General features: G+C 46.4%; 1 protein-coding gene across 1 annotated transcript in view; it reads left to right on the forward strand.

Annotated features, from left to right (window-relative positions):
* RIN2 (Ras and Rab interactor 2) overlaps window positions 1-15,497 on the forward strand; it is a 126,401-nt gene that overhangs the window by 95,379 nt on the left and 15,525 nt on the right. Inside the window, exons 7-8 of the mRNA XM_056121682.1 lie at window positions 1,851-2,200; window positions 2,384-3,104. Of these exons, the coding sequence (XP_055977657.1) occupies window positions 1,851-2,200; window positions 2,384-3,104 (1,071 nt within the window). The remainder of the gene's footprint in view (window positions 1-1,850; window positions 2,201-2,383; window positions 3,105-15,497) is intronic.

The following is a 15,497-nucleotide window of genomic DNA, read 5'->3' on the forward strand; positions in this document are numbered from 1 at the left end:
TAACATCTCCATTGTGAGACTTGTTGTTACTGTGTTCGGCATATCGAATTCGCCACGGGGAGCTTGCCAGTCTTTGCTGTGCGGGCAAGATACTCTCGGTAGCTTGTCGGACTCTCCAAGAGGGGTGGAGGAATCAAACCCAGCTCAGCCAGGCGGGATGCGCGCAAGGCAAACGCCCTACCGCTGTGCTATCACTCCAGCCTTCAGGATGAGAGAGAGAGAGAGAGAGAGAGAGAGAGAGAGAGAGAGAGAGAGAGAGAGTGCAGCAGTAAGGTGCTTGCCTTCCATACTGCAGGCCCTGGCCCAACCCAAACAGCACGGCATATGGTCCCCCAAGTGCTGCCTGAGTGATCCCTGAGCACTGTTGGGTGTGACCCCTCCCCTCCAGAATTTCTTGCCATTAAAGAAAATTTTAAAATTATTTCCTCCAACACACTAAGTAAATTTCTATGCCCCAGTGGCCACAGGTAACTCTCAGCTGTGGTGCTGGAGAGCCAGGGCTCACAGTAGGAAGAACAGGAGCACCAGCATCAGAGCAGGTGACAGAGCAGTGGCCGGGCACTGGCTCCCAGCTTACACCTCTCCCCAGCGCCAGAAGCTGCCGCTTCAGCCCTTGGGGGAAGCACATTTTAGCAAACCCCAGTCAGACAAGAGCCTCATCCAAGTGGAAAGGGCAGCAGACGTTTGTCATCCCACTGCCTTCCTGGACTTGCTGGGAAAAGAGACACAGCTGTAAAGTGCACAGGGCGTGTGGACACAGTGGGCTCTTGATCTCACACTTAACATTTGCCTAAATTTCACACACACACACACACACACACACACGCCACCTGTTTTTTTATGATGACGAGACCGATAATTTTCCTCCTTTTGAGGTTTTCATATGAATATGTAAAACTTAAATTGTGCAATATCCTTCCCCCCCCCCCCCCCCCCCCCCGCATCCTCAGGCCCAGCTTTGGGTCCTGCCTGTTAAAGGGGAACAGTAGGTTGGGGGCAGAGAGACACTACAGCGATTAAGATGCTTGCCCTGCATGCAGCCGATCTGGCTTTGATCCCAGCACCCCATGCCTTGTCAGAAGCAATCCCTGAGTGCAGAGCCAGGAGAAAGCCCTGAGCGCCGCCGGGTGTGCATCCCCTGTGCCACCAAAAAAAGAAAAAAAACGGGGGAGGGGAGAATATTTTTTAAATGGGATTGTAGAGTCCCTAGCTGGTGCACACCCCCACCAGAAGTTGATGAAAGGGTCTTGCTTTTGAAGGAGACCCAGAATTTTTGCAAGATGGGAGCTTTTTCTATGACTTTCCCAGTTAATCCTGCCAGGACGATTTACGATTTCAAGTTCTTTTATCCTTACCTGGAAAAGGCTCGGCTGGAGTTCCGTGTTAGCCAAGTCATTTGTCCAGGACTTTTCTTTTCTCCCGCTTTTGGGTCACACCGGCGATGCTCAGGGGTTACCCCTGGCTCTGCACTCAGGAATTACTCCTGGCGGTGCTGGGGGGGGGGGGGGGGGGGCGGGGGAACCATATGGGATGCTGGGAATCGAACCCCGGTCAGCTGCATGCATGGCAAGCGCCCTACCCGCTGTGCTCTCGCCCCAGCGCCTGTGCAGGGCTTTGTCAGTGAAATCCCTGGAGTCCCCCTGGAGCCTGTTGCCCGGTCTGGCAGCATTACCCCCCCCCCCCTTTCCAGTGAGGAAATTCCAAAGTTAGGAGCCTAGCAGGGCCGGGTGCAGCGCCTCCCTTCCCTGCCCGAGGACGCGCGTTGTCGTGCTGGGGTGCTGTTTAATGTGTGCGGGGCGGCCCGAGTGTACTGTATTTACATTCTTGTGTTCACTGATAATGACTTTCAGATTTCTGGAGCTCTCCAGCTGACAACAACCCCCCCAACCCTCCACCTCCCCCTAGGCCTGTCTCCGGCGCCGTGCGCCCCGCGGCGCGCCAGCTCTGCCTGGTGCATGGACTGCACGGCCTGAGGACGCGCGCGCCCGCGGCGCTGGAGCGGGGCCGGGGCGGCGGGGCGCTGTGCTTCATCAACCCGCTCTTCCTGGAGGTGCACAGCCGGGACCCTCCGGGGGACCCGCATGGCCCCGCGCCGCGCGCGCCCCCGCCGCGGCCCCCGCCGCCCGCGGTCCCCGGCGGCAGCGTGCCCGAGACCCCCGCCGACGTGCCCGGGACCCCCGGCAGCGTGCCCGAGACCCCCGCCTGCACGACCGAGACCCCCGGCAGCATGCCCGGGCCGGCCGGCAGCGTGCCCGAGACCCCCGACGGCGCGCCCGAGACCCCCGACGGCGCGCCCGAGACCCCCGACGGCGCGCCCGAGACCCCCGACGGCCCTCATGAGACCCCCGATGACCCGCCCGAGACCCCCGGCGGCGCGCCCGAGGCCCCCGCCCCGCTCGGCACGGCCGGGCCGCGCGCGCGCGGGGACGCGCCGGGCAGCCGAGCGCCGCCCGTGCCGCCGCCGCGGCTGAAGAAGCAGGCGTCCTTCCTGGAGGCGGAGGGCGGCGCCAGGGCCCCAGCCGAGACCCGGCCGCGCGCGGGCACCGCGGGCAGCGCGGGGGCAGCCCCGCCCGCCGCGGAGGACGGCCCGGGACCGCGGCCCCCCTGGCACGGAGGCGGGCAGAGGCTGAGCGACATGAGCATCTCGACGTCCTCCTCCGACTCCCTGGACCTGGAGCGCAGCATGCCCTTGTTCGGCTACGAGGGGGACACGGCCAGCAGCCCGGAGGACTACGACGGGGAGAGCGACCAGGAGACCATGGCCCCACCGCTCAAGTCCAAGAAGAAGAGGAGCAGCTCCTTCGTGCTGCCGCGGCTCGTGAAGTCGCAGCTCCGCAAGGTGAGCGGGGTGTTCAGCTCCTTCCTGACGCCCGAGAAGCGCATGGTCCGCAGGATCGCCGAGCTGTCCCGGGACAAGTGCACCTACTTCGGCTGCCTGGTGCAGGACTACGTGAGCTTTCTGCAGGAGAACAAGGAGTGCCACGTGTCCAGCACCGACCTGCTGCAGACCATCCGGCAGTTCATGACCCAGGTGAAGAACTACCTGTCTCAGAGCTCCGAGCTGGACCCCCCCATCGAGTCGCTGATCCCCGAGGATCAAATAGGTAAGTGCCAACTTGAGCGCACTCTCTCTGCTTTAGCGCTCTCTCTCTCTCTCTCTCTCTCTCTCTCTCTCTCTCTCTCTCTCTCTCTCTCTCTCTCTCTCTCTCTCTCTCTCTCTCGTTTTGGGTTACACCCAGCGGTGCTCAGGGCTGGTTCTGAGAGATCATTCCTGGCAATGCTCAGGGGACCATCTGGGGTGCCAGAGATAGAACCCGGCTGTGTGCAAGGCAAGCACCCTACCCACTGCACTAATAATGCACTAATGCTCCAGCCACCTCGATCTCATTTTTAAGTAGATAAATTACCAGAGGCCATCAGGAAAGGGCTCTTTGAATTGCTTCTTTGGGATGAAGCTTTCTCCAAAGATCAGAAGTGGCCAGTCTTCCACCCCGCTCCTAACTGAGTGGAAACAGCTTCTCGCTGTAGACCTCGCTTCCCAAAAAGAACTGCTCCAGCCCCGGCTGGGCCGTGTTTGGGGAGCCGCTGATTCTAAACTGCAGAATGAGCCTTCACAGGGACTGTGCTCTGTGTGTGCCATTCTATGGAGCGTTTCCTTAACGTGGGTCTCCTATATTTGTGTTCTCTCTCGAGGCAGCGGGTGTTTGGTGTTGCTGGGTTTGGGAAGTAAAGTTTTTATCTAGGTGCAGTGGGCTGTCAGAGAGCTGCAGCCGTGGACAGTGGACACATCAGTATGTTGAGCTGCACTCAGGAAGCCTAACTTGACTGGCCTCCAGGAATCCTGTGGGGATACTCACCCTATGGATCTTCTCCTTGGGGAACTCCCCACCCCCACTGCTTTGAGTCCCACAGAATTCAGTAAGAGACACTATTTTGGAATCATTCTTACCTCCACCCCACACCACGGCCAAAAATAAAAATAAAACGGAAAATGTGTTTCATGTAACTTTAATAGAAGTGACTTGGACTGCAGATCACGTGGAAGGTGTTTTCTCCAAAGTCCAGAACATAAATACTTTCTCCATAACCTCACTAAAGGGTTGGTTGGTTAATAGTTGCTGTAGCAAGGAAAATTTGAATGTGGCAAATCCTCTTTTTTCCAGGGCAAGAGTACTAAAGGGATGATGGGGCTGTGTGTGTGTGTGTGTGTGTGTGTGTGTTGGTGTTGTTGTTGTTTTAATTTCAGGTTGACACTAAAGGCTCATTTCAAGGGATCTCATTCACTAGGGAGCAGCAGCCAAAAGAGCTACCAAATATTCTTAAAGTGATATCCAAATGTCTTCTTTTTGCTTGGGTTAGTTTGGTGAAAGTAGTAAACAGTGTGTGGTGGAGAGTGGACTCTCTCTCTCTCTCTCTCTCTCTCTCTCTCTCTCTCTCTCTCTCTCTTTCCCCATCCCTCCCATCTCTCTCTCTCTCTCTCCCTCCCTCCCTCCCTCATTCCCTCCCTCTCTCCCTCCCTCTTTTTCCCCCCTCCTCCTTTAAATGAGTTTCAGCAGCTCTTTGATTTTTCTCACAAAGGAATCAAAGCCTTGTTTGTTTTCTTGTGGTTTGAGCTGGGTTGGATGGGGCGTGGTTAGAGCGGGTGTTGCTGAAGAGAGGGGCTGGAAGGAATGTGCCCTTGGATGTGCTCTGGAATTGAAATCGAGACTTCCAAGAGAAGGCACAATAGCCACGCAAGCCACCTCTTTCCCTGTGCCCCCAGATCTGTGCCTCCCAGGGGAGAGCAGCACAGACTTAACCTTTACAAGAACCCCTAGACCTGCAGGACACACTTCTTGGGGGCCAGGCAAGGAAAGCAAGGCTGGAGCTGATGTCAGCCGTGAACTATGTGCTGTGCTGCAGCAAGCAGCCCACAGAGGAAGGCGTCAGAGGCACAAAGCCGCCCAGCCAGCCCGGAGCCTGACCCAAGTGAGGTTCAGAGGCAGCACTTGGTCTGAGAGCACCAGGGCTCATTTTCTTTAAAAAATAGACCAGCAGAGGCTTTGCTGCTGCTACCAACTTCAAATCTAAGGTGATTGCTAGGAGGCAGACAGCTGTGGAGCTCCTCATTCAAGACAGGCAACCGTCCAAGTGACTTGTGTGGGACCTGGCCTTACCTGCTAAATAAAGCAGCTTTCTGTGTCACGAGGAAGACAGTGGGATTTGCCAGGTGGAGCTGTTTGTACCAAGGTCACAGCAGCTAAGGACTGTCTAAAGACTTTGCATTTCTGTTGCAGTATAATCAAAGTCTTTGTTTTTCTAACCTCACCCCTCGCTGCAGTGTGCATTCAGTAGTGTAGGGAATTGGAACCACAAGTTCAACTCTCTCTACAGCTGGACTAAAGCTCTCTGAGGAGCTCGGGATTCCCTTTCTAAGCCATGCCGCATTCTTTGTTGGCTTGGTTCTTTTCTTAAACTTTCACATTAAAGCAGGCTTTTCATCTTATCTATCCCTTCACCAGTATAATCATAATCCTCTTTTTAAAGTACAGTGAACTTCAAAAAGTGTGGCATGGTACTTACTGGGCTTTTCAAACTAGGAGGAAAGTGTGTCAGAGCAGTAGAGAGGCTGACGGGAAATTCATTACAGACCTTACCGGAAGGAAAGGAGCGACTCTTAGAAAAACAATCCCTCTTAAATTGTGCTGATCACTAACTGAGTATTCTAGTAAAAAAATTGATTTATTCTAGCTATGTTTTGTATATTCTTAAATAAAATATTCCTTCGTTTACTAAATCTTTGGTAATGAAGCAACTCCTTTAAGTCTTGCAACCAACTCAAGGTTGGCACATTTGTGCGTATTGTTTATTTTTTGGAAGTTCAGAAATAGAAGCCAGGCAGGATATGTAGAGTGACTTGCAGAAGGATTGCTGTAATTTGGAGAACCTGGATTCAATCTAGATCTTCTCCTCAGTTGTCTACTCACTCCCACCATGTCTCACTTCCTGGGAGGATGTAATTCACATTAAATTTCATCTCCAGAATCCCAGTAGTCAAATTTGTCGCTCACAGATGGCCACTAATATTCTAAAAGCATTTCAAGAATGCCAGTTGGGGTTTTCTGTTTAAAAAAAAAAAAGCTGTGTTTGTCCTTTCCCATAATTTCTGAAAGGGGATCTGGGATTTAAATTTAAAGCCTAGATTTATAGAATGTGCATCCTGAAATTAAGGGAATTAGAGTTAGAGGAGGTATTTTATTGGCTTGTTCCCTTTAGAATTAAAACTAGCTTTCATATGTGAAAAATGGCCATCTCATTGTCTGCATATCCCTTTAGTATATATGGTTAATTTGTCTTCTTCAAAGAGTGGTTCATCAGTTGCCTAGAGAAAAAACAACTGAAAAAAAAACAAAAGTTCTCAGCCATCTAACACTGACTTTCCTTGCTACTGCTGCAGCTCTTCAGATCTGTACTTTCTAGACCATTAAAGATAAATTTAATCTCAAAAATGAAAATTGCAACCCCAGGTGGTTGTATCCCTATTAAGGATAATTAAAAATACTTCTACCCCAAACCTGCCATTTAGAAATTCCTTAATAAATATTTATTAGTACATGGACATCAGCTTAACTCTCTTGATCAGAGAATGAAGTCAGAGAGAGTAAATGTGAGTTTTCATGCTAGCCAGTTCTTTACATTCCAGGACCACAAATTAGACATGGACAGCTATCCGCCCACTTTCACTTTCTGCCCTCAGTTCCAGTGTGGTGCATAAAATAAACAGATATTTTAACAGAAAAGACAGATTTTGACTCCTACTTAAAGCCCTGGGATTAGTAAATTCATAGATAAATGAGGTTTACTCATTACTGTGTTACAACCTGTAAAGTAGAGACAGGATATATTATTCCCTATTCCAACATGTGTTCCCACTGGGAATTTTCATGTCCTGCCATTTTTGTTTCTGTCTTTTTCAACCAATAAGGAAAAACTAGCCCAAAATTTGTGGTTAGTGAAATCTTCATTTTGCAGAACTTGCTGCATTCTTGTGGTTAGTATTTTTTTATTTTATTTAAGTTAGTATTTTTTATTTTAATTCTGGTTTGATATTAATCTTGGAAAAATCCCTTTGTTTTCTAGTCTTCAACTGAAACAAAATTTCTCCAAAAGTTCTCATTCAAATTCCAAAAATGCTCATAATTCTATATTTCATTCAACAGTTTACCACAGATTATCACAACAATGCAAAAAAGTCAACTATTTGATTGTTAAAAATCAATAGACGTAAATAAGACTGATATCTTGCTTTCCCTAATTTCTGCAAACTAAAATGAATATTTTAATGAGTATTTTGATAATTTTAAGAGTATTATTTAACTTAATTCCATTTTAATTTCAAAGGGAATATTATTTTACATTTACATGTGTAGGGGTTTATTAGTTTTTTATAGAGATATGATACTTGAATGTGGTTACACATCAGTGACCATAGCATGAATAAGAAAAAAAGATTTGAAGTGATTCTCTAAGAATGAAAACAATTAATTTTGAAGTCTGGCTCATACTTTAGTATCTGGTTTGAATTATTTTTTGCTACTTTTAGATAAAGAATCATTTTAAGAAATATGACCAAAGAGGTATGTTTATGCTTAGGAGAGATTAAAACCTTGACTGATTTCTATTCTAGCCTCAGATCACCTGGAAGAAGAAAATGTCCTCTTACAGCCAACAAGTATAGAGAAGGGTAGGAAGTAACTTCTTGCAGCATACAAAAAGACTGGTCATATTCTTTTCTAAATAATATTGATTTTGTTTTAATTTATTATTATTGCTAATAATACTATTTTAGTTTGAGGTCCACACCCAGCAGTGCTCAAAGGCCACTCTTGATATGGTATTGGGATTCAAATCCTGGCTTCCATCATGTGAAGCATATACTACAGCCCTTTGAGCCATCTCCCAAGCCCTTGAAATTTAGTTTAAATAGAAGATTATAACAAGATTCATCTTCTCCTCTCACACACGGAATCAATTGTTGCATAATTTCTACATCAGTATTGGATTACTTATTTTATAATTAAAATAAATTTATTTAATTAAATAAAAGTGGTTCAGGGGCTGGAACAATAGTACAGTGGAGTAGGGCATTTACCTTGCATGCAGCCGACCAGGTTCAATCCCTAGCATCCCCTATGGTCTCCTGAGCACCGACAGGAGTAATCCCTTAATGCAAAGCCAGGAGTAACCCCTGAGTATCGCCGAGTATGATCCACACCCCAAAAACTAGTTAAGACTCTGGAGTTGTGAATCTTTGCCCAGGAATCCTTGATTCCACAGTGTTTGAGAGATACCAAGAGACCTCTATAGCAGAACATATCACCAGCTGAAAAAGTAATTGAGAACATGACTCAAGAGATCCCTGAATTGTTCTGTTGGTTGAAGTGAACACTTCAGGGACTGTGGATCCCTGGCTCAAGGTCACATTTGTCAGTTTTCTGCATTATAAAGCTAAATGCTTCTCCCCACTCTTCCATACTCTTCTTTGGAAGTCAGCCAGCAAACCCTGCTGACACAGAAGGGATGACAGGATTAGATTTCATCTCCACTCTCCAGCCTGGCAGAGCTTCACAAATTATTCGGAATTCTTCTGTCGGGCAGATTGGTCTCTTCTACCCTGCCTTGGTTTTTATTGGCCATTTACTAGAAGGCACTGACACCAATCTGACAGTTTCCATACACAAAATATTAAGTCTATAACCTATACTTTACCCTGAAATCCTTCCTTGAAGTCACCAAAATAACAAGAAACTAAATGAATCACCTCCTCTGTGCCCCATCTTCATCTTGGCATCACCTCTGCTGGGTTGGTGGAATTTCCCTTCTAATGATAAGGTGTCCTGTCATTTATTATCTATGAGCCATTGTATGCATTGCAAACAATACTTGAGCAATTCTAGGGGACACTACATCCCTGCAGGGCAACAGAGGAGTTTATAGGGGTGGAGTGGGCAGCGCTGCACCTGAGTGATGACTTCACGACCAGAGTTGCATGTCCTATATTCTGCAGGGGTAAGGAGAAGTCTCATTTTTATGTCATCACCCAAAGGAGAATTTTCCCTTCAATTGGACAATGCCTCTTAAAGCACATGGGTGGATCCTAGGCTAGCAACTACAAGTGACTCACAAGACAACCCCCAGGTCTTGTATACCAAGAGAAGATGAGTCTCACTGCAGAGGCCACCAAAAATAGCAGAAGACCCAGAGAGTGGGGTTGGAGCCAGGTGAAAGAGGCAGGGAGGTGAGGTTTCACAGAATCCACATCACAGAAGGTGAGACACCCACCCACATGTGGGGGATATTCCAGGCAGGGAATAGCATGTAAAAAGGTGCAGAGGGTCTAGGCGTAACTTGTTACTTTTGGCTTCAGTGAGTAGAGGAGTAGCTTGTTCATGGGGATAAGAGGAATGAAAGGTCAGGCAGGTCTGATCTTTAAAAGTCCAGTGTATTTTTAAAACATCATGCCAGGAAGTTTGAGACTCCAGCCATTTCTGGAGCTCAGGTCCCAGCCAATCAAAATAGATGCTGGTTAATAAATACCTGTAAACAGTAGGAACAGTATCAACCTGGGGCCTGGAATGGACCGAGCAGGAACAGGTTGACTTTTGTCCCCCAGGTAGACCAAGAACTGTTAGTGATTAACCCTTTGTCCCACATGCATTCTCATCTGGAGTAGGGCTGAGACCTACTACTTCCTGCTGTCTTAAAAACCCTCAGTTACCCAAGAGATTGAGCTGCTGTATAGTTTTGAGGATGTGGAACTGTCACGGTCACTGTCCTCCTTTTGTTCATCAGTTTTCTCCAATGGGCCCAGTAACATTGTGAGACTTGTTACTGTGTTTGGCATATTAAATATGTCACGGGTAGCTTGCCAGGCTTTGCCATGCAGGCAAGATACTCTCGGTAGCTTGCTGGGCATGGACCAGTAATATGGAGGGCACACCTAGTGATGCTCAGGGCTTATTCCTGGCTCTGCACTCAGGAATTACCACTTGCGGTGCTCACAGACCAGATGGGATGCTGGGGATCAAACCTGGGTCAGCTGCATGCAAGACAAGCTACCAGCCCTATGTACTATCCTCATGTCCTAGTGTCCGTTTTTAAAGGCACTCACCTCAGTCAGGTTCAAAGGAAAGAACCACTCATTTCTCTAGCTTCCTAAATGGCTGGTGCCTAGAGGCAGTCATTGAGTGCGGGAAGCTATGAGTTCCCATTTTACAGGTGAGGAAGCTGAGGCTCAGAAAAGTAATCTTCTTCCCTCAAGATCACAAAATGAAAGACTGTTGAACCTGAGTACCATTGGGATAGCAGGTGACCTGCCTTATAAGAAACTTACACAGAGTATTAGCAAAGTGCTCAGATGGCTGTGGGGGACATTTAGGCTTTTCAGGTGCTCTTTTCCATTTCTCCAAACTGCCAGCTCTGCTGAGCTGGGCTCGATAAATTGTTCTACTGAATGGCAAAAGTGTGTGATGACTCTGAGTGAAAGTGAGAGTGATTTTCCCACTGAGACTGAGGTCCGTACACAGCTCTGGCTGGGCTGTGTATCTGATCCGTGTGTCTGAACATCTGTGCCCATAGTTTTTTCAGTCTCTCTGGTAGTCATTGTGTCCACAGCCCTTGGATGTTCACTTGCTGCAGTTTGGGATCCTACTGCAGTAGCCCCTGTGACAGTTTATTTTATTTTATCTTTTTTTGTTTGTTTTGGGCCATGTCTGGCTATAGTCAGAATTTACCCCAGACTCTGTGCTCAGGAATTACTCCTGGTGGGGCAGGAATTGAACCCTGGATGGTTGTGGGCAAGGTAAGCTCCTTTACTACCATACTATCTCTCCACCCCTTTCACCCCTATCCCCATGGCTTTTTGTCTCTTTGTTTGTTTGCTTGTTTGTTCTTGGGGCATACTCAGTTATGCTCAGGGCTTACTCCTGGTTATACTTCGGACGCCATCTGGGGTGCCAGGAGTCGAACTCAGGTTTGCCACATGCAAGACAAGCATCTTACCTGCTGTACTATCTCTCCAGCTTGCCCCTTGCCCCTGCTCCACCCATTACATTTTCAAGTCTGATATGTTCTCCAGCCACCAGAGTACTTGGCATCAGAAAATGGTGGGAGTCTACACCATCCTTTTCCACCTGGGGTAACCCTCCCTCAGGACTGATCGTATCAGAAATCGTATAGTATTGTATCATACTGGATGGTACCATATTGTATACATTTCCCTGCTGCCTCCTGTCTAGTGGGATGGCTCTGAGATATTTCCTAAACTTTGCCTTGGGCTCCCCTGCAGGACTGTGCTCCTGCTCTGCATGATGCCTGGCTTTCTGAGGGGGACCAGGCTGGCTGCTCCACTCCACTCTCACTTCCCGATACTGGACGATGTTGCCAAGGCTCACCTGCCAAGTGAGCCATCACACTGAAGTCAGGGTGAGCTGCTGGGAAAACCCACACCCGGACAAGCAGGAAATATTTACCCATCCCAGAAGATGAATTGTGTGTCTTTTTTAAATTTAATTTTTATTAGTGAAACACCATGAGGTTCAGTTGTAGACTTACAAATTTTTGTGCTTGGGTTTCAATTATACAATGATCTAATAACCATCCCTCCACCAGTGCCCATTTTCCACCACCACGGGTCCCAGTATCCCTTCCACCCCTCATCTCCCCACCCCACCCTGCCTCTGTGGCAGGGCATTCCCTTTTGTTCTCTTTCTCAGAAGATGAATTATTTAAATAGTAGGTCTGAGGCATATGAGGGTGCTTAGAACACACTGAGCAGCACGCCATGTCAATTCTGATCCTTAATCCAGTTTCACAGTCAGAGGAAATGATGCTAGCACACATAGAAACAGACTATCAGCTCCTTTTTCTCTCCTTATACAAAGAAGGCACATCATACCATTTAGTCTTTGACTTATGTAGCACTGAAACAACTGAGTGTGCATCCTATCTCCACCAGCATTATAAAGCTATACGATTGATAATGACTTTACCATCTGCAAAATGACAGTGGTATCACATCCTATTGGGCCAAAGTAAGGATTATCATATAGTGAGATAATATATACAGCTCTACTTCAAATAGCACTTGGATTTATAGAAGCCTGATAAATGTTAGTGAAAAATATGATAAACAGGCCAGAGAGCTATTACAGCAGGTAAAATGATTACCCTGCAGGTGGTTAATCCTGGATTGATCCCTGGAACCCCCACCACCCCAGACTCTACAGCAGTGATCCCTGAGCTCAGAGACAGGAGTAAGCCCTGAGCGCTGCCAGAAGCGGCCACAAAGCAAACAAAATACAATAAATATAATCAAAGAGTTCAGGAATAATTCTGGGGAGGTTCAAATCCTATGTGTGCCCCACCCCCCTCTCCCCCCCACCCCGCCCTTGCCCTACTCCACTTTTATTGGCTGTGTTGCATTGATCTCTCTGAGTTGCAGTTTCCTTGGTTGTGAAATGAAGAAACGGTAGTCCTCCACCCATGACATCTGTTTGAGGATTTGAAAAATCAGTGCATGTGAAATTTCTAGAACATGTCTTTGTTCCAGTTTTAAAATGTGGCTTACTTGAATTTAAAGCAACCAGTGATAACAGAATACAACAGAGAGTAGTAATTAAGAAAAGTGACTGATCATTTTTTTTCCTTAGACAATATTTTGGAAGATGCTCTGATACTTAGATTTCTCAAATCATTATTCCCCATTGCTTCATGAGCAGAAATATTTTTCCTATTGGAAAAAAGCCACTTGTACCATGTTTTTCCTGTCATTTGAATTTTACTTTGTGTTTTTTTTTTCTTTTCTTTTTAATTATGAAAGGTTGGGGTGAGGAGAATCTAAAAGGTCAAACCTTGGAAACTAATGCTGGGGAATGAGTCTCATTTATATTATTTTTTATTTCTCAAGCTGATCTTATTTAATGTAATATTAGATTCTTTATATATATATAAATTTATCGAATCACTGTGAGAACAGTTACAAAGCTTTCGGGTTTAAGTCTCAGTCATACAATGATGTAACACCCATCCCTTCACCAGTGCACATTTTTCACCACCAAAAATCCCAGTATACCCCCCTCCCACACCCTCCCCCGACCTGTGTGGCAGATAATTTACACATTTATTCTTTCTCTACTTTGATTACATTCAATACTTCAAAACCAGACCCACCATTATTATTTGGGATTTTCCCCCAACACTCAGACCTGCCACGAAGGCAATATTAGACTATTTATTTTCTATTGCTCATTACGAATAGCATATGATATTGTGCGGCCACAGTGGTCACGCAGTTTTGGAATTCTGAACTTTTAATAATTAAATCTGGAGGGATTTCTGCTAAAAGCCACTGGGTTCCGAGATTCATTTGTGTGTCTCTGGGATCATGGCTGTTAAGCAGCTTAATCAGTAGCCAGAGGGGCTGTTCATGAGCAGCAACTCGGGGTCTCATTGGGACGGGGGAGGGGGGGTCAAGGGCCAGCACCACCCCCGTCTTATGAGGCCCCATGTGTCTTGTCACTGCTGGCGCATACTTGACTGCCCAATGGCCTCTGGAAGACGGCAGCCACCAAGCTGCCTGGGGGAATAGGCGGAGGGACGACACCTTTTCCCACCTGGTATGGCTCGGCATTGGTAATCTAATGCAAAGTCCAGACGCATTTCTGCCAAAAGCCAATGGGTTCCAAAATTCGTTTATGTGTCTCTGCTCATTTTTAAACTTAACCTTAAAAAAAAAATCTGTGAAAATAAATCTCCTCCATAGAAGAGAAAGGTCTTCTGGGTTTGAAGAGAATAGGCAGTTGATGATTGGACCTAGGTTCCAGCCCTCTGACTAAAGGTGGGGTTAGTAAGGCCCATGTCCATGTCCCTTCCTGGTAGCAAGAAGGAGTTGCATGTGTGCAGCAAAGATAGGATCCACTCAGCTTGTTAGCAGTGAGCTTCCTGCTTCATCCTCAGGCAACAGTATGACATTTTGGAGCTGATTTGTCTGACTGAAGGCCAGAGAGACAGTGCAGGGGTTCAGGTGCTTGTGTGGTCCCCTGAGCTCCTCTGGATGTGGCCATGTCCACTTGCTTTCTACTTGGTTGATTTATACGTGTCGATCGACATTTCACTTATATCTGTAAAGTAACACTTCTTAAGTGCTCAGCTTGACAGATGTTCAAATACCCGCACATCTGCGGCCTTCATCAGATCTAGACAGAGAGCATGTCCCTTCTCTGAAGAGGCTCAGTCAGCCCCCACAACCCATGGTACCCACCGTCCTGACTTCTGCCATCATAGATTTTTTGCTTGCTGCAGAACTTTATACAAACAAAATGTTAAAGAGCATACTCTTTTATTCTGGCTTCTTTCACACAGTATTATATCTATGAACTTCATCCATGTTGCCTCGGAAGGTACAATGAATGTGCTCCTTTTCGATGAAGCTGCCTTTGATGACTTCCATTGTAGTGTTCAATATATGAATTTAGCCATTGTACCCATTCCCTTGAGTGGGCCTTTGGGTTGTTTCCTCTATGGGGATGGTGATGAATAACGCTAGAAAGAACATTCACGTTACACTCCTAATTAATGATTGACATGACTTTTGCCCGTGGTGATGACCTCATTTTAACTGATAATCATTAATGGCATTTTCAGAAACTTTGGGTAGATGAATAAAATGGCCAGTGTTTTTAAAGCTTTAGAATTTTAAAATTAAGAGATTTTTTATGCTTTTTTAAATAATTCTGTGAGTGTTTGCATATGAGTTGAGGATATGTCAAGATAGGTCGCAGCCCTGCATGTGCAAGGTCCTAAGTTTGATTCCCAGTATGCAGTGGGCCCCTGAGAACCATTGAATATAGCCTTCTTGTCCCATGAACACCACCAGATGTCGCCCCCATAAAGCTAGCAAAAAAATAAAATAACTGTGCAACCTAAAGCCGTACATTAGACATTGCCAAGCCAGTTTTCTCATCTGTAATATGAACTTAGTAGCAATAGTATACAAATATAATAGATCTGTTATAACGGTTAGATGAGATAACTATATAAAGTGCTAAGGTGAATAGTATTTACCTCAAATGAATACTCAGTTTTTATTGCTATTGTTCTTTGTTAAGACCATATAAGGTAAAATCAAAGATACCATAAAATCACACCATTAATGCAAGTGAAGTAATTTGTTCTACTGTCAGCTATGAAGTAAAAACTGTCGTTCTGCTTTTCTTCTCACTTTATAGCCTCTTATGCTTCAACCTCTTATTCTATAATAATATAGAACTCTATATTGAAACAAGAGATCTCCAGGATATGATATGGAGGTGGAAGAATAGAGGAAAAATGGTTGGACTATGGAATCTGGTAATTATGGGATTAGCATTAACTTTAAAAATCAGTTTTAAGTTTGGAGGAAGATAAATTTGTTTTTAGTACTTATGCATCTGCCTTAGTTTTTTTCTCAGACAATTCAG

The sequence above is a fragment of the Sorex fumeus genome, unplaced genomic scaffold (assembly GCF_029834395.1).
Source record: "Sorex fumeus unplaced genomic scaffold, SorFum_2.1 ptg000044l, whole genome shotgun sequence".
NCBI classification, from domain to species: Eukaryota; Metazoa; Chordata; class Mammalia; order Eulipotyphla; family Soricidae; genus Sorex; species Sorex fumeus.